The sequence below is a fragment of the Ruditapes philippinarum genome, unplaced genomic scaffold (assembly GCF_026571515.1).
Source record: "Ruditapes philippinarum isolate M1 unplaced genomic scaffold, ASM2657151v2 ctg58_1_1_1_1, whole genome shotgun sequence".
Lineage (NCBI taxonomy): Eukaryota > Metazoa > Mollusca > Bivalvia > Venerida > Veneridae > Ruditapes > Ruditapes philippinarum.
Genome location: NW_026857083.1, coordinates 366,158 through 393,154, shown reverse-complemented (window position 1 = coordinate 393,154; position 26,997 = coordinate 366,158). Strand labels below are relative to the sequence as shown.

Below are 26,997 nucleotides of genomic sequence, written 5' to 3'. Positions count from 1 at the left end.
GATGGTGAACAAGTGTGCAAAGTTTCAAAGCCATATGTCAATGGACTTTGAAAATATTTGAACTATTACAAAAACTTTAACGTATATTCTAAGTCGAAAAAGGGGCATAATTCTGTCAAAATGCTTGATAGAGTTACCTCCTCCTGTTTACAGGTTGGGGTCATGATGTTGAACAAGTGTGCAAAGTTTCAAAGCCATATGTCAATGGACTTTGAAAATATTTGAACTATTACAAAAACTTTAACGTAAATTCTAAGTCGAAAAAGGGGCATAATTCTGTCAAAATGCTTGATAGAGTTACCTCCTCCTGTCTACAGGTTGGGGTCATGATGGTGAACAAGTGTGCAAAGTTTCAAAGCCATATGTCAATGGACTTTGAAAATATTTGAACTATTACAAAAACTTTAACGTATATTCTAAGTCGAAAAAGGGGCATAATTCTGTCAAAATGCTTGATAGAGTTACCTCCTCCTGTCTACAGGTTGGGGTCATGATGGTGAACAAGTGTGCAAAAGTTTCAAAAGCCATATGTCTATGGACTTTAAAAATATTTGAACTATTACAAAAACTTTAACGTAAATTCTAAGTCGAAAAAGGGGCATAATTCTGTCAAAATGCTTGATAGAGTTACCTCCTCTTGTCTACAGGTTGGGGTCATGATGGTGAACAAGTGTGCAAAGTTTCAAAGCCATATGTCAATGGACTTTGAAAATATTTGAACTATTACAAAAACTTTAACGTAAATTCTAAGTCGAAAAAGGGGCATAATTCTGTCAAAATGCTTGATAGAGTTACCTCCTCCTGTCTACAGGTTGGGGTCATGATGGTGAACAAGTGTGCAAAGTTTCAAAGCCATATGTCTATGGACTTTGAAAATATTTGAACTATTACAAAAACTTTAACATAAGTGGTTACGCCGACGCCGACGCTCGGGTGACTGCAATAGCTCTACTTATTCTTATCGAATAGTCGAGCTAAAAAGGACTTACAACAGTCTCCACATGTATTTCATTAACAAGGATGAAAATAAAGATTAGCAACACAATTATGCAAAATTTAGGGGTCTGTACTCTTTTTAAGTGCCATTTACCTTTTAGTGGTGTTGGACCCTCATTAGGCACAAAAATATAAATAAATACAAATGTAAGGGCCTATTGCCATTGCTAATTTTACATTTTTTTGTGTGGTTTTGTTTATTTAACAAACTGACTACATATAAATTATACTATAATAACATTTAAACAAACGTTCACTGTATATTGCATCTTTTTAAACCTTTACAGCACCACTGCTGACAACAATGCAGAACGGGTCACAAAGATCATAGCTCGGCCAATAGTGCACAAAGGTCATAGTTTGACCAATAGTGCACAAATGTCAGAAATACTGATTTTGTCACATGTGTTATGAAGGAAGCTCATGTCTCAAAATATCTTTCACTAGAAGAGTTTTATAACTGATAATAAAATCCTTCAATATGAGAATGTCACATTGTCAGAAAACATCTCCCGACTGTATAAGCCATGATTAAAGCCACTGTCCGAAATGAACAATGTAAATTTTCTCACTCATATCACGCCATGTTTCTGATGACCATCTGTCAATACTGACAAATTCAAAGAAATGTTTTGAAACTAAAACACTCAAGTGCTTCCTAAATTTGAAGTCCTTGTTAGTATCCAGTCATACATAAAAAATAATAATTATTTTTTCCCTACCAGATTATTTTTTGTCAATCCACAAAGTTAAGATCTAACAAAATATTATTTTTGTCTCCTCCAAGATTATTTTTGCATTACATTATTTGCATTTTTTTTCAGAAATAGACAATTCACAAATTTAAAGTCAAGACCACAATAGTTCATGGTCACAGACTTATGCATATCATATTATCAGAAAACAATTATCTGCAAGTTATTATTAGTAAAAACGAATTTGACTTATTCTAAATACTAAATTGACACATAAAGATGATAAAATTTGGGGAACAAAATTGACAAAATTTTTGCTAAATTTTCAGTTTTTAGCAAGTCCTTTCAATAAATGTTTTATTTTTGTAGCTCTGAATATATCCTCCAATGAATGACATTTAGACTTTTCATGCTGAATTCATATTTTGCTCCATATGTGAAATTGTTCTGTTTTAGGAAACTGGCCCTCTTCATCATTTGTATACTAATTGTCTGTATGAACCTATAAAATACTACTAAACGTTCACTGGAGAGGACATTCTGGGCGGGGAACTCTGTAAAATTCCACGAGAGTTCTTTATCTCAAGTTCTTTTTGTAATTCTTCTACTTTCTGTTGTAGTTGGGCCCGTAATACTAGAAGTTCACGATTTCTGAGATGTATTGGTTCCTGATATGAAAAGAAAAACAATGAACAGTAGTACAGTAGTTCAAATAACATTCTTTATCCAAAACTGCATATTCTGTTTATTAGAGTTTAGTTTCTGTTCCCATAGGTAAGCATTTAATATAAAGAGTCTTCCCGATTGTATCTGAACATATTTTAAATTAGCCATCTTATATTTGCACTATCTGAATCTGACATTATCAAGCCAATACTCCTTGATTTTGTACCAATACTAATAAATTTATTTTACGTAATTCATATTATCAAAATAAATAAATCCCTGGAGTAAAATACAGGTATATAATCTTTGCCGTACTTGTCATCCATTGAGAAGGCATATATTTGCATAATCTGTCTATTTCCTATAAATTAGAGGAAATTTCAGCGATTTCTGTCAATTCACGAAATTCGTCAATACATTGTACTTCCATGTTGCTAACTTAACTAAAGTAGATATGCATTTACTAAACAGAATAATGTATAAGATTGTTGAAAAATATACTACGTACCTGAGGTCTCATTCTGGGATTCCATCTACAGTAGTAACCAGTCCAGATCTCGATACGTCGTAGACTGGCTACTGGGAACAGCACATGTTTATGTAGATATTCTGCATACAAAGGGTTCATGAACTCGTCAATCTGACAGTTAACAAATGACCATAGAGACTGTGTGTTCTCCTTTACCTTCTGTAATAGTTAAAATACTTATGGTTATACATATTCCTCTTTTTTTTTCATTTTGGTTTTTCAAGTTACGCAAAGTATATTGATCATTGGGTAACCTTTAGCTTTACTGGTGGAGAAAGTCAAGTAAAAGCCACTATGTGTGCACATTTTCAAATAGGAAAGACCTCCTGAGTAGATCCATCAACCTTCCATATGCTGGCTGGATAGCTTCCTCACATGAATCAATCTAAACTTCCCGCTAATACTCTATATCAGATCAAGCATAGTTTCCTCACACAAAACTATCTTAACTTCCCGCTAATACTCAATATTAGAAGTCAGTGAGCTTTACCATCCTGTCATGGAGGTCACAAACATAAAATCAACTAACAGTAAAGTAAAATTGTACAGATTTCCGTTTTAAAAATCATAATGTTGTTTAATGCTATTGTGAATTATTTTCACACACTGGTGCAGATATTGAATTAGAAACAACACAAAAAACCTTCCATTGGTGGATCTATAAGTGAAGATTTCAGTTATAACTACATCAAAATCTATTATAATATTAAACTCATAATTCAACAAAATAGTAATTTATTTCTGTATTTATTTGCATTACATAAATTTGAGCCATTCAAAAATATCTGTACATTAAAATCTCCACTTGTTTTGGCACTGAAGTCAAACACTACCCTAAGACTAATATTTTTTAGTTTTAACATTGATTTAACACATACATGTATTTCGGTCATATCTTGGTGGTCCGTCCAATTAACCAGCTTTCCTGGATAATTAACCATTTATTACCAATTTCTCCACAAGTGATGGACTACTTTTCTTGCTTGAATCAAAGCTAAAACCCAAATGACCAATACACTCAATGTCCTAGAGCAAATTGTCATATAAAATAAAATCAACTGAAAATGGAAAACTTACCAATTCTTTAAATCTCTGCGCCTCGGAGTTACACAGGAAAGTTCCAAACAAACAATTATACAGATTGTCCAAGATTGTAATCAGGAAGTGCTCATTAAACTCAAATGCATTTGGAAACTGCAAGAAAAAGTTATTGAATCTTAAAGGAACACCACTGTGGTCTGAAAAGCCTAAAAACATAAAATTTGAATTTCTTACATAGATCAACTGGGGCATTTAAAACAGTAAGATATGCAAAAGATAATTATGAAATATACACAAATACACGATAATAAATTGAAAGTCATATATTTGTGCTTTGCCTGATTTGAGTGAAAAGCATTGCAGCCCTTTTCAATTTTGGGTCAGTTTTCACAATTAGAATAATTATTCTGGAAAAAATAGAGCGAGCGAATGGTCTGTAATTTTGGACACATGTTCAATCTATAACTATATTAAATTGAACATTATGTAGTTCATAATTCATGTCTATTATTAGAAAAAAGATTGAAATACCTGTTTTGTCATTTGCCAAACACAGTCAATAAACTGTAGGAAGACTGGAGATCTATCAGCATCAGAATGTTTGTCTTCACCATGTCCAACCCTCTACAATATAATATATAATCTTTACAATTTAATTCATAATTTCCAACCCTCTTCATTATAACATATAATCTTAATGTCATATCTCCACCATGCCCCGCCCTCTATATGATATCATATAATGTAATATAATAAATATCTCAACTTAATCTAAATGTTGTATCTTCACAAATATCCAACCCTATAAAACATAATATTTTAATATCTTCTAAACTATGACAATTCTTTATCTTTTCTCCAAGCACAAATGACACAGCAAACAGTGTTTTCTACTTTATTTATGAAAGAATATTATATCTTTACCTTTATCAATCATTAAATAGTACAAACCTGAGCAAACTTGTGTCCAAAGCTAAGCCATTCTTTCTCAAGAAGGACCTCAAACCCTTTGATGGTCCTGTAGTAAGGATCTAACATGATCATGGACAGTGCTGTCAGTTGTGCGGTACGATCCCAGCCATCGCTACAGTGTACCAACACGGACGTCTTATTGTTCTCAACTTTGTCAGCCACTTTCACAGCTCCTGCCAGGATTTGCTGTGAACATTTAAATGTATAAACAATTAAAAAAATGCAATGTTAACTTAAATCAATTGTCTTTTGTTAAACAAAGAAGAAAGTTCTGACATAAAAAAAATAGGGAGATTTCTTTAAATTTGTGAAAATACCCCTTATTGCAAGAACAATCTTTGAAAATATGGTTGCAGAAAGTGGGAGTCTGTACTTATTGTACATTAAAACACAACAAAAATGTACTTTTTGTACAACAAAACACAACACAAATTTATTTTTTGTATAACAAAACTCAACATACATTTACTTTTTGTACATAAAAACACAGAAAAAAATGTACTTTTAGTACATGAATACAAAACTTTTGTACTTTTTGTATACCATGTAATCCAACCAATATATAGATTCAATTTTACCCAGTATCACATAATCTAATATGATACAAAAGCTGTCTAGATTCTACCTAACTCAATACCACATACCTTGATATGATCTAACCAATGTGTTGATTCTATGTTACTTAACCACTTTGAATCATCTATAGTTGGGAACACTACATCTTTCAACTTTCTTAAACTGCAAAGACATGGTAATGACACATTTATTAGTAACTAAAAACGTGTCCATAGAAAATGGATGCCCTAACATTTTATGGTTTCATCAATCTACATACAGTCAGCCAGATAGCAAGACAATAAGAGGGACGGGCAAATAATGGCAAACACATACGCTACCCCTAAAATAGTGGGCATATAAATATGCTTTCCTGGTAATCTGTTTCTCTGTAGCCAGGTATGGATGCTTTTGTTATCAGAAATATACAATGTGGAGCTTAAATGCTTATGACTTTTCTGTTGATTTTGTTGTTGTTGTTGTTGGCTTTTTGGGTTTTAAGTCATGCCAACAATGTAAAGGTCAAATGTCAAGTTTTTTGCTTTATTCAAATTATTGATGGAAGCAGACTTCAGTGTGTATATCTAGGCATCATTTTAAGTACAAGAGTAGAAGCACTAACCTTCTATGTACTGCAAATTCACTTATATTCGTGGGCATGAAATTTCGTGGTTTCATCAAAACGGGCATTTTCGTGGGTTCATAAATTAGATGGAATAAAAACAATTGTATGTATATACCAGGAATCAACCCACAACGGTTGTTACCAAGTGATTTGAAATCAGTGACTGACCACTCAGCCATTGCCTTTTTAAAGAAAGTTAAAATTGTAATGTACCAGTATATATATATTATAGATATTTATATCTGTATACATAAAGGGAGAAAACTGTTGCTACTACCTTTCTCTCATCACATGTATATTGTGAATATCAAGGAAGACAACTTCTGCCCCTGTGTATGCATCTTCACTCTCAAAACCACCGCCTCTTGCCTGTAAGCAGGTAATATGAAAGGATAATATGAATACTGTATGAATATTCTTTTCTGTGTTCATTTACTGGCCATATTATGTTTTGAATAACAAATATGAAGGCTGACCTAGCTCTATACTGGTGACTAAGGCCCCCCTGATTACACGTTTAAACGGATTCGTTTCGATTTTCATTCATAAACGTTTGTGATATTGTTTACCGTTTAATCGAAATGACCATATTGTCTTACAAAATTTCTTAATCATTGCCTGTAATCATGGATTTTATCAATTCTAATGGTTTATTCCAAAGTAAACAAACGGAAAATAGGTGTTTACAACCCTCCACACAGCATTACGGTGCAAAATTGCTTGTGACATAATACATTTTTGGTAAAAATGGGGTTACAATGCAAAAAATGTGTGCTGACTCAATCGTGATGAGCCCTACGCATTCTTTATTTGTACATGTGTAAAATATAGAAAGAAAAAAATCATTTGGCGACTCAAATACATGGTGTGTATAGTACATAGAGGTACCACCATTTAAACGGTATCGTTTCGGTTCTTAGCAAGCCTGTAAACGTTTACAAAAAATTGTAAACGTGGGAGCCTTACTGGTGGCAAAGGCTAATGTCACTTCCAGTTCAAGCCAGTTAAGAATTACATCATTTCAAGACTTAAAGCTGCACACCTACAGATGGCAAACGTTTCAAACAATAAAATTCAAGACAGTAATGTTTATAATTTAAAGAAACTTTTCAACATTGATAAAATAATTACATGTGATTACTTAAATACATTGTATGTTCAGCAAAATGTTGATAAAGTCATTATTTTTTTAACCTCTGCTTTGCCCTTTTATCACCTTTACTATTTTAACACATTAATATTAAACTTTAGTTTATTTTAGTTTTTTTTTACAAAAAATTCTTCTGAACAGGTTAGACCATATTTAATGTAAACACATTTTATGATGAAATATTGAAATTGCATCATTTTTGTATATGCTTGACTAGGTAATATGTTCGTAGGCTATGAGTTCTATATGTAATGGTTACAAAACCAAAATATGTACCATACCTTATTAGCGACTGCATTCATACTGGGTCTCGCGTCCATGATATACAGTTTATTTGAGTGGGCGTTGGCATCCATAATCATCTGTACGTACATCTCGTCGTCCTTGTTTCGCTTACCAGCCACGCCAATCAATGGCTGACTAGAACGGGTGATTGTTGCCTGACTTTTGGGATGAATCCATGATAATACCTAGATACAGATGACATAGTAAATTAGCAGGAATCCATGACAAAACCTACATACAGACAACACAATAAATGTGACGAAAAAAATGTTTCTATACATCTGATTAGTACAACATTGGAAGCCAAGTGGCATGATTCCAAAAGAGTAATATTATCCTTCAAACCGCTTTTAGAAATACATGTATGTAATTACTGTTAAAAGAAATACATAAATTTTCACAATCCAGGTGATATTGAATGAAGTGGGCAACATATGACACACTTTACTATCTTTACCATCAAAATTCTACCATGTAACTGAGTAATAAAAATTCTGCATAATTTGACAAGATATATGTAATTTCTATGGACAGTAGGAGCTAGTCAAATTTTAAATAACTTACTTAGTATACATTGCAATATTTTCACTCATTTGAACAATTTTTAAGATTTTATGAAAATAACGAGCAATCGAGAGGCGTGCTACTTAAAAAGTGTTAATTATCAAATTGCATAAATAGAAGATACCGAATGAGTAAAGGTTCAATACTAAATTTATTGAACAAGTTGAATAAAATTATGTTATGCAAGTGTACATATATTCCAACATCGAATTACAGTAATAGAGGATACAGTACGCTCACCGCGGGTTTTGCTTTTTCCGCGATACCACCGCGGACGATTTTTTTTTATCGCGGACAAACGCGGGGGTTCGTGCGCGATGAAAGCCTAATTTCCCCCGCGATCCCCGGTGTTCAGTTGTTTCCACCGCGGACAAAATTCTGACGACCGTTCTTCATTCGTCGATAAAATCAGTCACCCGTTTCCCGCGGGGGAACGCCATGGTCAGTTGGTCAGTATAAATTAACCTCCAAAAATAATAGACGTTTTATTATTTTCTAACGTCATCTTTTTTACACAATGACTTGAAAATTGACCACAATCGTCTCCTTAAACGTTATTATACGTTAAATTTTTTGAACGGAATTTGAAATAAAAATAATTACAGCTGTACCTGTTTTTGTTGTTGTTTTTAATATTTTTATTATAAACGTCCACAAAACTATTCGTCCACATACCAATATTTTTACAACTGAAATCGTCATTTATCACTGTCATCTTTACTTTTTCATTCCTTGTGGTTCTCAAAATATTATTGCTGTTAAACTATATGGGAGCCATAAATATGATACTTAGTAAAAAAGGACATTTCTGCTGATTTCTCAATGATGACTGACGCTACAGTACATGTCCTGTAAGAGGTCGATGAGTGTGAATACAAGACAAGACATAAATAAAATACATGTACATATATTAGAAATAAAAGAAAAATATATTTAAACCATCTAAATACGTTCAATTGTATGTACTTAAAACTACATGTTGTCTACAAATACTATTATTCCTATGAACAATAATATCTTAAGATAAAAATAAAATGAAATATTTTTAACTTGAAAATCGGTCGATGGAAGTTCTTAGAAAATAACTGCCATGTGCTTGTTTGCCTTATATACATGTATGTACATGCATACTGTTCATAATAAAATAACAAAAAGTATAACGTCAAGTTTAACAAAATTCTGCAAAAAAAATCTATAAAAAAATAAAAAAGAACAAATAAACAAACTACTAAAACAAAAATGAAAATAAACTTCAACAGTTGATACAAACTTTAAAACATATACATTACGCTCACACCTGTAATTAGATAAATCAAGAATATCATTTAATGTATATTTTGGTGAAATAAACGCTTTCTTTTAAAGTTCCACATAAAATGTAAGACTTTATGATCAACATGCAAATAAACAAAAACCGTTAAACGCATCTGACAATTGAAAGAGAAGTCCTGGAATATTGCCTGAATAAATTGTTGAGGGTTACGTTTTCAAAGTTTTTAAATAAGAAACAAAAGCTGGCATATCAATTGTTGTACATGTGGTATGTTTTTCATAAATGTCATATGCCGAATTTTTCATTATTTGACTTCAAGTTTCTCACTACCATGAAGTTGCGAAGACAATGATTTATCTTGATGTCGAATACATATTATACATTACCCAACACAATAACAAGAAGAAGAACAAAAAATACACTGCATTTGTACATGTATTTTTATTACAACAAAAAAGAAAACAAACAAACAAATTTTACATATAGTTATATGTACAGTACATGTTACAGTACGTACGTATACTGATGTTTAAATACAGTAATTAATTTTTAAAATTTAAGGTCTCCACCGCGTTGACCGGTGTTTGACTGCCGCGTTCCTCCGCAATTTACCGCTGCGTTCCGCGGGGAAACGGTTTCAGCCGCCAATTTATGTCCGCGGTGGTGAAAATTTTCTGTCCGCGGGGTCACGTGGACAATATCTGAGCAAATTTTCGTCCGCGGTAAACCTCATCCGCGGGGTCACGCGGGTTTTGCAAAAGCCGCGCTGAGCGTACTGTATTAAATGAGTGTAATTTAATACCGTACTATGGCAAGCATGATATTGTTTTATTCAACGAGTTCAATAAATTTAGTATTGAATCTACACAAATATAATATTCTATTTATCACATATATAAAATAAAAACAGTAAACTGTTAAAATGAGTAATTTTTCAATGACGCGACTATTGTGTATGCTAACATTAGCGCGCTTTAACGCTATGTCTCTATATAGCCCAAATGACGTCACGTCATAGTGTTATTACACTAGTGTGATATCTTTTTTATTACGTGACTTTATTACACACCTGCGCCGCAGGTTTATGTGATAATATAATGTATAACTCCCAAGACCACTCTACACAGACATTTTTATCTTACCGGCATCCTGCCGCGAGATCTAAATGTTGCCACTTGCTTCAAAAAATCATCAGAAGCTTGCTTTGGAACTGCCATCTACAATAGGAAAATATTAGACAATCAACAATCATCTACTAATAAAATACAGAAATTATAATTCATGGACATCTCAAACATGGTAATTTGGAGACTAGCGCCAACAAATAACATGGCAGATTATCATGAATGCTAATGACTTTTGTAGACATATGTTCTTTAAATTCAAAAGTTGAAGGGACTCCACTGAGGTTTTTTTATATGGAAGGACTTATATTTTTTCGAGATTTATGTTGCATTTGATGACGGTCTTGACCAATAACTTGTGTGCAAAATTTCTGATCATTTGCTCAATCCATTTTTAGAGAATAATTATTCTAATTGTAAAAAATGACCTAAATTTAAAGTCGTTGGAACGTTTTTCACTCAAACCGGGCTAAGAATAGCACAAAATTATGATTTCATTTTTGAGTATAACCTTTAATTATCTCTTTCATATCTTTCTGTTTCAGGTGTCCCAGCTGATCTATATAAGAAATTAAAATTTTATGTTTTTTAATCTTTTGGACCTCAGTTGAATTCCTTTAATATTGATACAATAAATTTAATGTTAAACTAGAAATGTGTCATCATGCCACGGATGCCCCGGCATGCAGCCAAAATTTCAGATGGTGCATTAATTATTTTTTTCATTTTAAGTTCAAAAGCCCTTAAAACTTTTCAATGTTAACACAAACCATTTTCATAACAATGTTCAAGTTCACTGAAATTATTCAGTCTTAACGCTTTTAAAAATAGCATATTGCATATTTGTAGCAAAATAATGGCTAAAAGTTTATGAGTGCTGAAACTGAAAGTTCAAAAAAGTTTTCCAACATTCAGGAAAAGATAAGTTTGTCTAAAATCATTGAACCAAGACCAAATTCAAACTTAAACTGCTTATTCCTAAGATGTATCTATATTATTTTCAAAGTGAAAGGGACATAACTCTGCCAAAAAATCATCAAACCATGACCAAATTCCAACTTGACCTGCCCATTCTTTTGACATATCCAAATGTCAAATTTAAGCTGAATATGTAACACTATTGGGTAGATTAATGAACAGAAACTGTAAATTTTCATATTATTTTTCAAAGTGAAAAGGGGCATAACTCTGCCAAAAATCATTGAACCATGACCAAATTCGAATTTGGCCTGGGCATTCCAAAAACATATCAATATGTCAAATTTTGAGTTGAATGTGTTTGTACCATTAGGGAGATAATAAACGGAAACTGAAAATTTCATATTATTTTCAAAGTGAAAGAGGCATAACTCTGCCAAAAGTCATCCAACCATGACCAAATTCGAACTTGACCTGTATTTTCTCATGACATATCCATATGTCAAGTTTGAGTTGAATGTGTTGTACCGTTGGGGAGATAATGAACGGAAACTGAAAATTTCATATTATTTTCAAAGTAAAAGGGTCATAACTCTGCCAAAAATCATCGAACCAAGACCAAATTCAAACTTGACCTGTATTTTCTCATGACATATCCATATGTCAAGTTTGAGTTGAATGTGTTGTACCCTTGGGGAGATAATGAACGGAAACTGAAATTTCATATTATTTTCAAAGTAAAAGGGGCATAACTCTGCCAAAAATCATCGAACCATGACCAAATTCGAACTTGACCTGTATTTTATCATGACATATCCATGTGTCAAATTTGAGTTGAATGTGTGCAACCATTCTTAAGATAATGAACGGAAACTGATGATGACGGAATGACAGAAGGACGGCACAGGGTAACACTATATGCCCCGGCCATTACATGGCGGGGGCAAACAAAGGTTTTTTAGTAACACAACTTGAAAAATTGAGAACCTTGGTACCCACTACCCTAAGACTATAAATAACTAAGTGATCCCTAGAGCTTGACATGGGCCGTATTTGACCTCTAGTCCATGATTTAAATGACCTTGAAAGGGGACAACTAGATTATGTTACATACAAACTGTAATAAACATTTAAGCTCTAGGCCTTCAACTTTCTGACAGGAAGATTTTGATTTTTAGACTGTGCACTCAAGTTAACCATAGGGCAGGCCACTTTTTACACCAAAGTCCTGATTTAAACAAACTTGTTAGAGGCTCACTACACAATACTTCACACCAAATCTAACCCAAGCTTAACATAGTTACAGGTCTTGTGTTCTAAGAGAAGTTGATCATTTTAGCCGTGTCACGACGAAACCATCATAATGAGTTTTTGACCAGCATGGATCCAGACCAGCCTGCGCTACCGCACAGTCTGGTCAGGATCCATCCTGTTTGCTATCAGTCTCTCTACTTGTTATAGGGTTAGTAAGCGAACAGCATGGATCCTGATCAGACTGTGCAGATGGGCAGGCTGGTCTGGATTTATGCTGGTCGCAAACCCACTATGTTGGTTTTGTCGTGACACGGCTCAGTTTTTATGAAACTACACATGTAAAGATAATGGAAATGAAATCTATTTACCAGACTAGGATATGTGTCTATTACATCGTACTTCTCGTTCATCCGGCTGATTCTCCAGTTATCATTGGGTACGCCCTGTTCATAAAAAATTCAAATAAACAATAAACCCTTAATGTCCTGAATTATTTAAAGCAACTCACCCAGTTTTCATTTTTTGGGACTGTTCATTATTGATATTGGTGATAGCAAAATAGAAATTCAAAGTTAAGTCAGCCAACAGTGTAGAGCCTGGTCAGACGGCAGGGACATGCCCAATACTGGTGGCTGAGGCTCTTTTTTTGTTCTCGCAAGTTAACAGTTCATTACCTCACATTAACATGTGGCTAATACAGAAACAAGCACATCTAACAGGGAAATAAATTTGAGACTTTTAAATTAATAATCTACTTGTTTTTCAGTTTTTTTAGGTCCTCCATAACGAAAAAAACCCCAATTAATTACATATGACAAACCAATCCTTTGCAAAAATAAAGTAGCTATACAAACGCAAAACAATAAAAATGTAATTCTTGCATAGTGATAACAGTTAAGAATAGAATATACAATAGCTAACAGGAAATTGCTTTTTAAAAATTAAAACCCCAAGCTGATAAAATACCTTATATTGAATGCATGACTAAATCAACTTTAATGTTGATATTAATATAAATATGTTATGAGGTTGAAATGTAAAAACCATCTAAAATATCATTAAACACTTCATTACTTCATCCTTTTCCGTTCCTTACAGGATGCTTGTAAACGAGTTTTAAATTCCATTCATTCCAGATGAACAAATGATATGGCATCAAAAAAGAATTAATTGATAGAGCAAACTTGGGAATAACCAAGAACAAGTCTGTACCATCAATAATTAAGTTGTCTTGAATACTTGACTATCCTCTGTGCCTGACAGCTAAACAATGGCCATGCATGAATGTTCATACTTGACGATGGGGAAAAATTCAGTCCTAGAGTGTGGGCGTCTTGTTTAGTGACATACAATTTGGTGACCTACAATTATCACCCTATCGATAAAGTCAGTGAACCGTCAATGGTTAAGGAAAAAGAACTTGCATGCAAAACTTTTACAAGAAATACTTCATTGCTATCACAAGGGAATAGTTAAGCATAAAAACATATTTGAAGGATAAATCATAATATATGATCTTCAATTATGATCCAAGAGACATGTGTGAAGTTTCCATGGAACATTTGTATTTACTGTTGAGACTGAATGCCTCTTAAGCTATTAAAAGTTTACCTCAAATTTTTAGGAAGGTTCGTAACAAATTTTGGTCAAAATCCATGCTTAAGTTATGAACGTTGGATAATGATCAACAATCACGATTCAAAGGATTCTTAGGTAATTGGGCGGACAAGCTTTAATTAGTCAAGGCCCCTGTGACCTTGACCTTTGACCTGGTGACCTCAAAATCAATAGGGGTCATCTACTAATCATGACTAAACTCCATGCCAAAATGAAGACTGTGGGTGAAGGATTCTTAAGTTATTGGGCGAAATAGCTTTCTTCAGTCAAGGCCCCTGTGACCTTGCTCTTTGACCTGGTGTCCTTAAAATAAATAGGGGTCATCACTTATCATAACTAACCTGCATGCAATATATGAAGACTGTTGGTCAAAGGATTCTACAGTTATTGGGTGGACAATATTTTTTCAGTAAAGGCCCCTGTGACCTCCACCTTTGACCTGGTGACCTCAAAATCAATAGGGGTCATCTACTAATCATGACTAAATATGAAGATTGTGGGTGAAGGATTAGTTATTGGGCAAAATAGCTTTCTTCAGTCAAGGCCCCTGTGACCTTGACCTTTGACCTGGTGTCCTCAAAATAAATAGGGGTCATTTTGGTTAGAATCCATGCTTAAGTTATGAACGTTGGATAATGATCAACAATCATGATTCCTAAATAATGTGTGGTGAATAATTTTACTGTATAATAAAATATCAACTTGAAAATTAACAATTATTATGCTGATGCTAGGTGGGAACTCCTCTCCTTGCCTAACTATATTAGACAGTTTAGATGAATATGACAGATTAACAATTGTGCTACCAAGATCTTACAGTGGGAAGTTACCATTTTTAATAGGCCAATTATGCCTCACTGGCCCAGGAATGCTTTTATTTTCATTTCTCAAAAGCTTTTATTTTTAATCCCTTTTAAATTAAAAAAAAAATACTCATTTGCCAATTACCTGAACCATCTTTTTGCTTCTATTGCATTTTGGCAATTAGTACAGAATGAGATATGAGTGTTTTAGTATGTTTTTTGGAAGTCAAAATACGACTATGTTTACATTCACTTCCTTTATGACAAAAAATGTCACATTCATTTCTACTGTCATCAGGTGATTAGCATCTAACATGCTCTAATACCATTATCTAAATGTTATAAAACTCGTGTGTGCCCTTTCTTAGGAAGGAAAAATGTGCCTTTAATGTTTCTATGCAATAACATGCTTGTTCAAAAATGCAAACCAATAATCTTTTTAAAGGCACAGTATGCCTAGAAATTTATATTATTTTATTCTTTAGAAATGTCAACCATGTGTTCAATAATATTTCAATAAAGAATTTAGAGCATGCTACTTGTTTAAATACTCAAGAAAGTAGTGCTGAACATGCATTCATGTGTACTAAAGTTACAATGTAGCAACATATAAACAAAGTGATATTTTGACTTCCATACAAAATACTAATCCACTATAATTATACCATTTGCTGACAAAGCAAAAGTAGCAAAAGACATCTTATGTATATGAAAAACGAGTATATTTCTAGAAACTATAAGAAGATACCAAAAATGGAAAGTTTCTGAGAAAAAAAATTTGAGTTTTGAGGCATAATAGGCCTTTAAAATGAATCTGAATTTTCAAAAAAAATGACTTCTTGCAATTACTCCAGTGGTTACACTGTCAGACAAAAAGGCAAGAAATTACAAGATAGATCCAACAGCTAATTCTTCAAACTAAACTAAAATCACTACTTGTCTGTCAGACATATATTATCAGCATACATAAAGTAGTCCTTAGATGTATTAATACATACCTGTCTCTTAAATTCTGCCTCGTGGTCATACACTGTCCATCCATTTATTCCATAATCCTCTTTAAAATCAAAGGCAAAAAGTTGCTGTAAACAAGAGATAGCAGATATGTGTTTGTTGTCAGTGAAATATTGATTATTTTCTTTGTATATAGATCTATCTTTAAAAAACAGAAATTTTATTTTACAAATTTGCGTTTCAATACAATGAGTGAAAACATAAAAAATAATTTCACTTGAAAGTAACTTTTATTTCATATTCACTTTAAAAAGGTACAATAGTTGTTTTTTTTTTAACATTTAAAATGATTTTCTTAAGTTTGACCATTGAGATTCACTTACCTGGAGGATACATCTTTAAGATATAAATGGAAACTTTACCTGTTTATTACTTAATGGGAAAGCAAACTGAAGTATTTTCTCATAGACGAGACGTCTTGAATGATTCTCCTGTCTGTGCGCAAACCTCAAATTCCTCATATCCTAGCAACAAAATAAAATAATAAAGTTTTGATCAATCTGATAAATAAACCAGAAATAGTCATTTTCTGAGAAATACATTGCATGGCAACATCAAGAACATCATTTACATTATAAAAATACACAATGTAGGATGGTCCCCTATGGTACCACTGTCCTTATTATTTCCAGCAAATTGTACAAATAAAAAGAACTTGTATTTGCTATTTTATTGAATTGTGTTTAGCTGTCGCATCTTGACTTTAAAATACACATATCATTCATAGAATAACTCCATGATTTAAATTAGAAACATCTATGGTCAGATAGCAATGTTTTGAATGGGAGCTTAAACGGAGAGCACTTTGGTACCGTGGTTTGTTAATTGATGGCCCTTTTTGGATTCAGTATAAATTTTTGTAACAGAATATGATGTCACTACATGTCACGGCAGCTTTGGATTTTCCTATCAATGACAGAATTTTTTTGAAATGAAAAAAATTCTAAAAATTTCTATCCAAATTCACAAAAAGCAGCACTTCCACTTTCACATTAATGGTGGAAACAGTATTTGGTGGCATTCAATGTGTAAAGAAACAAATTTTCTGATTACATCAGAATGGACAAGGACGCTGTACCCGCGGGGAGTACTATATAAACAATGCGTAACAGTTTGTTTCTGGCCTGAATTGATACCGAATGGACATAAACATTTTTTCCAATACTAAATAATTGTACGAAAAACAAAATTAGTGTTTCTTATCAATGTCAAAATACAGATTGTGTTAACATATTCAAGCAGGTAGAGTTTCCAAAGTCTGTCTGTAATACATCAGTAGTGTTTCATAGTTTGGTCACAATGTTTCCAAAACACTTACAATACGTTTTGTTTACAATAATGTGTATTGTATTATAAAATGATTACCAACTCAATTCGTGGCATTCCAGGCTTTATAATATTACTTGTAATTAAACACATAATTAAAAGTTGCATAAAAATGTCTTTACTTTGTTCATAGACATATGTTCCTGGGTATGAATGTGCTTTTAATGTTACATCTTTATATTTTGGTCAAATTTTGATCAAATTTATGTTATGTCATATTGATTATTTGGAAGTTTACTTATGGTGGAACACCTACATTTCTACCATATTGCTTCCAATAACTCAATGCATGCAATATTTCTACGCCAAGGTTCTAAATATATCTACGAAATTATTATGTTGTCAACAAAGTGGTGATTACTATTGCTTTGATTTATCTTTCAACTGCTATTCAGACATTACATATTTTGAAATTTTCCCCCTAAAATTGATGAATGGTCTTATCTAAATTGGAAGATGGACAAGTCCATTTAAGGTATTAAGCATGGACAGGGTTAAAATGGATTAGTAAATGGATGAGGTCCTCAATCACTACAAATTCTTTTATTTTATTTTTTTGAATCATTTAAAAATACTGAAATGAGTAGCTTTAAAATAATCTTACATACTTTACATGTTAGATCAATACAGTAGGAGTTTTCTCCCCTGCTGGAAACGCCCCCTATCTTTTCTACACGGCTGATTACACCAAGGGGTACATCAAGTGTAAATGGAGGTTCCTGTGAAATCAAAAAAAATAATTTGGCTGCATATACATGTATACCTAATAAAGTATATAAAACATTATTTAAAATTATTATGAAAAGAGTATTATTGAACAGTTGTTTTAAGACATTTATATCCCCCAAAGTAAAGTCAATTTGTTTTGTTATGCATCTTTCTATTGCAATCCGTGCTCCCAATCAAAAAAGAAAAGGAGATTTGACTAAAAGCTTTTCAAACATTTCATAACAGCTGGAAGGCAACATCATTGTGCCACCAAATTCTTTCACTGTGTGTTGGACATACATGTATCCCCCCATCAACACAAAACAAGTATAAAGCCCTGCTGTCACGACAAAACCAACATAATGCGTTTGCTACCAGCATGGATCCAGACCAGCCTGCGCATCTGCGCAGTCTGATCAGGATCCATGCTGTTCGCTAACAAACTCTATTACAAGTAGGGAAACTGACAGCGAACAGCATGGATCCTGATCAGACTGCGTGGAGGGGCAGGCTGGTCGGGATCCTTGCTGGTCCCAAACGCACTATGTTGGTTTTGTCGTGACGCAGCTCAACTATAATGCCCTGCTGTCATGACTCGATGTAAGGTAAAAACATGGCACATTCTTGTATGAATCTTTATCTTACTGTGTAACTCTACCATTTGGAAAATTCTCACTACCACAATAAAAAACTCCATCAAAAAAAAACATTGGTGCTAGAAAATCTTATCTCTGACAAATAGGCTTATCTGACACTCCATAAGGATCATTTTTATATGTTTCCTACACATATACTTCAAGTTCCAGATAGAACTGATGGCCAGAGGGTTGGCATTTCCAAATCCTTTATTTAACCCAATGGCAGATTATAATATTACACAATGATATGAGCCGCGTCACGATAAAACCAACATAATGGGTTTGCGACCAGCATGGATCCAGACCAGTTTGCTGTCAATTTCTTTACTTGTTTTATGGTCTGTAAGCGAACAGCATGGATCCTGATCAGACTGCGCGGATGCGCAGGCTGGTCTGGATCCATGCTGGTCGCAAACCCATTATGTTGGTTTTGTCGTGACGCGCCTCATAAAGTTAGTATTAATTCTTACCCTATCTGTGCTCTTAAAGTAAAGCTTGTAATTGGTGATGGTTAAATTTCCTTTGATGAAGTCACTATAAGGACATAGGTAGGTCACCTCTCTCCCTATCCAAAACAAAAATAAAATCATGTACAAGAAAAATTCAATTGTCACTGTAAAGACAATGATTTACAAATACTAGTGAGAAGATCATGAACATGCATGTACATTGTACATTTAATGAAATTTTTCATAATAATTGCCTAAAAAATGACCTAATTGAGGGAAATCTTCAAAATGTTGGGATATTTGCAGGTTTAAATTGGGATTTTTCAATAACTTATAAGTAAAAAATTTGGAAAAGGATATGCCTATACACAGACAACTCACATGTTGATTCCTGTTGTTTTTCTCCATCCAACATAGGGGGTTCATCAGACTGGCTGTTATGCTTTAAGTTTTCTTTGAAGACCTGCATAATATATAAAACAGTGGATATTTTCGTCATGAGCACTGCATGCAGTGTTAACACTTATCCATTAAAAAACACACATTAGATTCATTTTACAAAATTTAAGTGTGTGTTTTACACATGTACATGTATACCCCAAAACATCAGGTGCTCAGCAGCTTCAGCTTTGTTTCATGTTTTCCTTCACTAAATGTATACAGATTAAAAATGTTCATTCTTTTTTACCCCCATCTAATGGATAAATGAATAACAAGATATGTTTGTAAAACATGTATGCCCCCTATCGACAGCCAATTAGTCATGTGATCAGGTTATTATGCATGACTTCTGACCCAGTGAACAAACAATTAATAAGGGTTATCTAGTATCTACTGGTCATGACTAGTCACAAGGTAATAATTATTGTGACCCCATAGGTTGTGTGCAGCAATTTAAGTTATTACAAATCTTACCAAATAATATATGCATAAATTTTATGAATCATGTAGGCCTCATTAATGACAGCCAAGTTGTTATATTACATAAGACCTTCAAATGTGTATACCAAAAGCATTTTTAGTTTAATATAAAAATATCAACCAAGGCAACTTGAGTTGTTGAGTTATTGGTCAGAAACCGTCATTAAGTACAAGGTCAATATGACATTGACCCCTTGACCCCAAAATCAATAGGGGTCATCTACTGGTCATGACCAATCATCATACCAAGTTTGAAGTTCCTAGGCCTAAGCGTTCTTTAGTTATTGATCGGAAACCGTTTTTACCTACAAGGTCAATGTGACCTTGACCTTTGACCCCAAAATCAATAGGGGTCATCTGCTGGCAATGACCAATCATCATACAAAGTTTGAAGTTTCTAGGCCTAAGCGTTCTTTAGTTATTGATCAGAAACCGTTTTTACTTACAAGGTCAATGTGACCTTGACCTTTGACCCCTTGATCCCAAAATCAATAGAGGTCATCTGCTGGTCATGACCAATCACCATACCAAGTTTGAAGTTCCTAGGCCTAAGCGTTCTTTAGTTATTGATCAGAAACCGTTTTTACTTACAAGGTCAATGTGACCTTGACCTTTGGCACCTTGACCCAAAACTCAATAGGAGTCATCTGCTGGTCATGACCAATCATCATACAAAGTTTGAAGTTTCTAGGCCTAAGCATTCTTTAGTTATTGATCAGAAGCCGTTTTTACTTACAAGGTCAATGTGACCTTGGCCTTTGACCTCTTGCCCAAAAATCAATAGGGGTCATCTACTGATCATGACCAATCACCATACCAAGTTTGAAGTTCCTAGGCCTAAGGGTTCTTTAGTTATTGATCGGAAATTGTTTTTACCCAAGAGGTCAATGTGACCTTGACCTTTGACCCCTTGACCCCAAAATCAATAGGGGTCATCTACTGATTATGACCAATCACCATACCAAGTTTGAAGTTCCTAGGCCTAAGGGTTCTTTAGTTATTGATCGGAAACCGTTTTTACCCAAGAGGTCAATGTGACCTTGACCTTTGACCCCTTGACCCCAAAATCAATAGGAGTCATCTACTGGTCATGACCAATCACCATACCAAGTTTGAAGTTCCTAGGCCTAAGGGTTCTTTAGTTATCACTTGGAAACCATTTGGACTACGGACCGATGGACGGGACGGACCGACAAGTGCAAAGCAATATACCCCCTCTTCTTCGAAGTGGGGGCATAATTAATGAAATTTAACAAAAAAACCTGTTTGTGGTCAGCATGCTCCACTTTCCTCAGAATCGATATAAGATGGTTTTTGAGCAAGTGAACTTCTGCTTCCGGACACTTTTTACTGAGGAATCAGGGTCAGCTCGGGCCTTAAATGTACTCAGACCCCTGAGTCAGCTCTGCCCTATTCCAACTCTGCGCAGGTAGCATTTTTGACCAATATATTTGTATTTGTCATCTCTAATGAGTTAATGATGTCATTCACAATTAATTAGATGCTTATGATAATAAGTAAATATGCCTTTCAGGGCTCTCGTTTGGTAAAATTTGGGGCCGAATATCGGCCCCATTCCCCCACCAAAAAAGTATGTTTTTTTCCCCCTAAAACCAAAAAAAATCCCCCTTGAAATTAATATTTAACTGGCATAGAAAACGCTGATTGGCGAATATATATTCTGCGAACGGCAACCAGAAATTAGTATGTATTCCGCGAACAGCAATCGGAAATTAGTATGTATATATAAATAAGACGTTCTGGACAGTATTTAGCATTCCTAAATGTCGCATAATTTCAAGTCTTACTGAAAAAAAAAAATTCCCCCTTGAATGAAAAATATTTGAAAATCATGCAAAATTCCCCCCCTGCATGAACCCTGGCCCCAGTCTCAAAATGCTAACGAGAGCCCTGCCTTTATTTCATATTTTATTGAAGATTACTTTACAAACAAAAAGCATCAAAAGGAAACATATTTCCATTATATTGATTTTTAACGAATCTGCAAGAAAAAACGTAACACATTTCTTCTAAATAAACTTTGATTCTGTAGAAGAAAAATGTGGTATTATATAATAATTTACCTGATATCTCTTACTTTTCATTTTATACAGCTTGCCTTGATAACATGAAAGTAATCAGACAAAGCTGTCCCAGGCTTTGGGTTGCTCGGCTGACGACTATAGACTACATGTGTATATTTTAAAGGAAATTAAATTTAAAAAAAAAAGAAAAATATATATAATAAACAGACAAGCCACACAAACACGAACTTTAAATATATATAGAATTCCATACCTATCCATACCTATCAGTGAAATTTTTCAGTATCATTTCATGTTGAGTGCCATGACACAATGATAAACGACAATTGTTCCGATAATGGCCCAATGGCAACTTTTCAATTTACAAGTTAACAATAAAAGCAGAGCTGTTCTGCTTGAAAATGGTTCCCTATCCTATTATGTTCCAATCTAAGATGAAGTGCGCTGGGGACTAGTCAAACTGGAAGTGCTGCATAAAATACTGAATGACACTTTCAAACAAAAAAATATAAAATGAATTATTTTTATTTGACTTCCCTGTTCATAAGCTTTGCCTACTTTCACACTAAGTTTTCTTAAAAGTGGGCCAAGTTAGTATAGGGCCGACTCGACTCTTTACCTAAGTTAGTAAGTGAGACCATAGGGTATTTTCAAACAATTTTTACATATATGTAAAAATACCGTATACCATCAAGTCTCAATAAAGTAAAGATTGCAGACTCCAAAATGTAAACACGATAACCCTTGTATAATAAAACCTTTATAAATCATTATTAAATGAACCTTACCGTGACTTTTCCGATGTAAATCAATAGATTAGAATTATCTCCTAGATGCAATCAGAATAAACATTTATACATCTCATTGTAATATGAAAATCAACATTTAATTAAAACCGAAAGTAAATTTTGCGTTCTGTCCAACCAATACGAGACCTGAACCCGGCTCTGCGTGGAGCGCTTGTCAAGCCGGTATCCAAACGGTGTACATGCTTTCGACTAGATATCTACTCGAGCATTATATCCTCATGTCCCACGTATTAGCTGTCTGCAAACGCTCGTTTAAAAAACATTTTATTATGCACATCTCCTCTTAGTATCCCATAAAGTTTCATTGAATTCCAGCCAGTAGTAGCAGAGAAGTAGCGAGGAAACAAATATTTTTCTATATGGATACTGCATAACTAATCAAGGGCCATAACTCTGAGTTAAAGTGTCTAACCAGAACAAGCCGACGATATGCGCATCTCCTCTTGGTATTAAAGGTTCCCATAAAGTTTCGTTGAATTCCAGCAAATAGTTGCAGAGAAGTAGCGCGGAACCGATTTTTACTCCATATGCATACTGCATAACTGATCAAGGGCCATAACTCTGAGTTAAAGTGTCTGACCCGAACAAGCGGACGATATGCGCATCTCCTCTTGGTATTGATGATTCCCATAAAGTTTTGTTGAATTCCAGCCAGTAGTTGCAGAGAAGTAGTGCGGAAACAAATTTTACTCTATATGCATACTACATAACTAATCAAGGGCCAAAACTCTGAGTTAAAGTGTCTGACTGGAACAAGCCGACAATATGCGCATCTCCTCCTGATATTGATGATTCCCATAAAGTTTAGTTGAATTCCAGCCAGTAGTTGCAGAGAACTACTCCGGAAACGATTTTTACTCTATATGCATACTACATAACTAATCAAGGGCCATAACTCTGAGTTAAAGTGTCTGACCGAAAATTTAAAATTCCGGGGGTTAGTAAGAAGGTTGCTGCTATTCTCCTATCTATAAGGGGGGCTGGCGGTGATATCACAGGCGACATATTGTCTGCAATATGTCGTAAAAAGTTTACGGGTGAGGAATTAGATATGATAGATTTTTCACCAAATGAGGTTTTGGAAAAATTCCCTAGGAAACAGGAGGCTTTAGAGCATCGTACTGAGGTTCTAAAGGGGAAGGGTCCTTGGATAAGTCATTTAGGTCCTTGGATCAGTCATTTTTAGACTTTTCGGAACTAAAGCCTGGGGCAGTAAAGCCTGATGTGGCCAGAGGGTCAGCAAGGGTGAAAAGCACTTCAGTATTTGGGCGTAGAGAAGGTAGACCTGTGATGGGTGGGGATAGCATGGGGTATAATGGGCATATGTTTACCACACCTAGGGTTCCCCAGGCTATTCCTGCTGATTTTGGGTCTGAGCATTCTCTATGGAAAGAACAGGGGACCACCTCATTGGATGATAATGAGTTTGAGCCATTATCTCATGGGGGATGGGAACCAGTTTATCCTGTTACAGCCAGGTCAAGACTATTGTTAGATAAAATGCCCACGAATTTAACATTTGATGGCAATGGCAGTTGGGAAGCTTTCATTTTTAAGTTTTCCAGATATGCTGAGATGTGCCAGTGGTCAAATGAGGATAAACTGTGTGCGTTGTGCTGGACGTTAGAGGGCAAAGCTTTAGATTATTATGTCATTTTACATAAAGTGGTGAAGTGCAATTGTATGCTTCTTTACCATAAACTGGAGGCTGGGTTTGGTGACCAAATCTCACCAGAGGCAGCTCAAGGGCAATTTTAAGTTTTTCAAAACCCGGGCGAATCTCTTGATGATTTTGCAGATAGGTTACGTGCCTTAGCAGATAAAGCCTTTCAGGGGGTGTGTGCCCAATTTATAACAAGTCAGGTTATAAGTAGGTTTTGCCATGGTTTATTAGACCAACAAGCTGGGTTCCATGTTTACATGCATGATCCATCCACGGTCGAACAAGCCAAATTATTGGTCCGTAAGTACCAACAGAGCCATGAGGCCATTTTTGGTAGGAGCAAACGCAGTGAAAGTTGTGAAGGAAAGAGGGTTTCTTCAGTCAGTACTGATAGTTATGAAGTTCATTCTGATGAAGATAACTCTTCCGTGACTTGGGAAACTGTGATAGAGGCTATTGAGGAACTTGAAGATAAGTTTGAGAAGGCTTTCACAGTTGATTAAGCTTAGGTCAAAGGGTAGCCCTAAACGTTTATAAAATGCTTTTAGGTGTTTAGACTACAAGGTTGGGTCGATATCATGTTTATTTTAATGTGTGGTTCTTCTAATCCCAAAGGGGGGAGGGGAATTGGATAGAATAAAATGTAGGATATCGATCTGGGGAAAATCAGGTTGTAATCATGGTGTTTGGATCCAAAATGCCATGTAGGAAATCAACTTGAGTTGAGGGTATGCCTTGTAGTTGGAATAAGTCTTAGGGAATAAAAGCCTGCCTCTTACCAGTTAGTACTGGTGGGGGTGAGGGTAGCTGCAGAGAGGAACCGCCATGGGGTAATTAAATTTATCTGGTGGTTAATCAGAGAAGAACTACCATGGGGTAATTTAATTTATCTGGTAGTTTAGCTGATTGCATACCATAGACTGATCACTCATATAAGGTGGTTTATTGGTTTTGGGAGCCACAAGGTAATTTGGCGGGATGGTTGAAGGATCTATCCCGGTGTAAGTTGCTGCAGCACAGATCAAATCGTAATCATGGTAAAATGATGTAATGTCTGGTACCATGTGGGAAATCGATTTGGGGTAAATTGCCTTGTGGTAGGTGTCAATTAGTATATGATGGCCCATGAATTGGGGGATCCTTTATTGACGATGTAGATGTGGTGCTATTGGCAAGTAAAAGATCACTTGGGTCACTAAGGGTCTTGGGAAGCCTGCCAGGGAAGGAACCAAAATCTACGGGTTTCAGGTTAAAATCGCATCTGTCATTGCAATTAGTTTCCTTCAATATTTCTTTTACGTTCTTAATTGTCATATAAATATGCATGTATAAATGAAGTCAGTATTTTATCCGAGAGTGACATTTGGCAGTCATTAGCAGTAAACAAGAAGGCAAACCACCAATTGATAAATGTTGAGTACATGTATTAAAATGTTTAAAAAATATTAAACAACAGTACTTGTACGGAGCCTATTTGCGACCATTACATTTTAGGTTAAATACAATGATACTTTTCAATAGTATTTAATAATGCACACATTTATTAAAAAATAATGAATAGATTTATTTTCCCCCGATATTTTGTTTAATTTAATCTTCATGCGTAACCCACACTTACCTGCTAGACACACTGGTAGCTACTACCAGCTTTCACGGAATCGATTTTTTACGATGACGTCATAACATGTCCGCCGAAGATAGAGTAGACAGTACAAATTTGAAATAAATCGCATGTATGCGTTAAGGCAGGTACAATCTAATATTTTTTCTAGGAGAAGTTAGTACTAAAATTTATATTCTATTGATCTTTAGAGGTAATTGAAGTTACTTTCAGGTTTAAGCAGTAAAAATCAGTCCAAATTATCGATAGTGTTACCGGTAGATTTTCCGTGCGTAAAAATGACAGTTAAAATTAGGCGTAACGGTTTGACAGTAAGAAAAAAAAGTCTGTAAAATGGGTCAAACCGTTCACGCCAAATTAATTAGGCTACTGACCCCCAAGCGTCTGTGTGGTTTTTGAGGAATATTGTACAAAAGCTCACCAGATTTGGACAACTTACTCTCATTTCGTGTGCTTGAACATTTTCTGATGACGAGGAAGCAGAGGAGCAAAGCGACTTTGAAGGCGATCCAGTATCTTTTTCACTCGACGAGTCGTTCATGGGAAATGAGGCTGATTGTTCTGAAACGGAGTTACTTATGGAATCCATACTTGCAGTTGTTTGTCTTAGTCTTTGTGGGTTTCTTTGGCTTGTATCATAAGGGTCGCTTTTATATTTCTTATCCATATTCTTTTACATTAATTTGCAAATCATATTTATTTCTTATTTGGAAGTTTCACTTCCGGGTTTATCTTT

At 34.6% G+C, this 26,997-nt stretch overlaps 1 protein-coding gene across 1 annotated transcript; it reads right to left on the bottom strand.

Moving 5' to 3' along the window:
* Positions 1-583: 583 nt before the first annotated feature.
* LOC132748722 (myotubularin-related protein 2-like) lies at positions 584-26,997 on the bottom strand. Its single transcript, XM_060738340.1, has 16 exons — positions 26,701-26,997; positions 19,584-19,665; positions 19,224-19,318; positions 18,016-18,126; positions 16,444-16,545; positions 16,066-16,149; positions 13,016-13,090; positions 10,494-10,568; positions 7,511-7,699; positions 6,357-6,448; positions 5,544-5,637; positions 4,879-5,085; positions 4,459-4,551; positions 3,964-4,080; positions 2,866-3,045; positions 584-2,359 (listed from the first exon to the last, which is right to left on the bottom strand). The coding sequence occupies exons 1-16, from the start codon at positions 26,926-26,928 to the stop codon at positions 2,207-2,209; spliced, it is 1,977 nt and encodes a 658-aa protein (XP_060594323.1). The 5' UTR covers positions 26,929-26,997; the 3' UTR covers positions 584-2,206.

What these genes read in the sequence shown, in the direction of transcription:
- LOC132748722 (XM_060738340.1), bottom strand. Translation starts at nt 26,928, where the DNA reads ATGGATAAGAAATATAAAAGCGACCCTTATGATACAAGCCAAAGAAAC. An exon ending in ATTGGTTAGATCATATCAAG is followed by an intron (nt 5,086 to 5,543) that starts GTATGTGGTATT and finishes AAATGTTCACAG; the next exon opens with CAAATCCTGGCAGGAGCTGT. An exon ending in TTGGACACAAGTTTGCTCAG is followed by an intron (nt 4,552 to 4,878) that starts GTTTGTACTATT and finishes ATTATATTGTAG; the next exon opens with AGGGTTGGACATGGTGAAGA.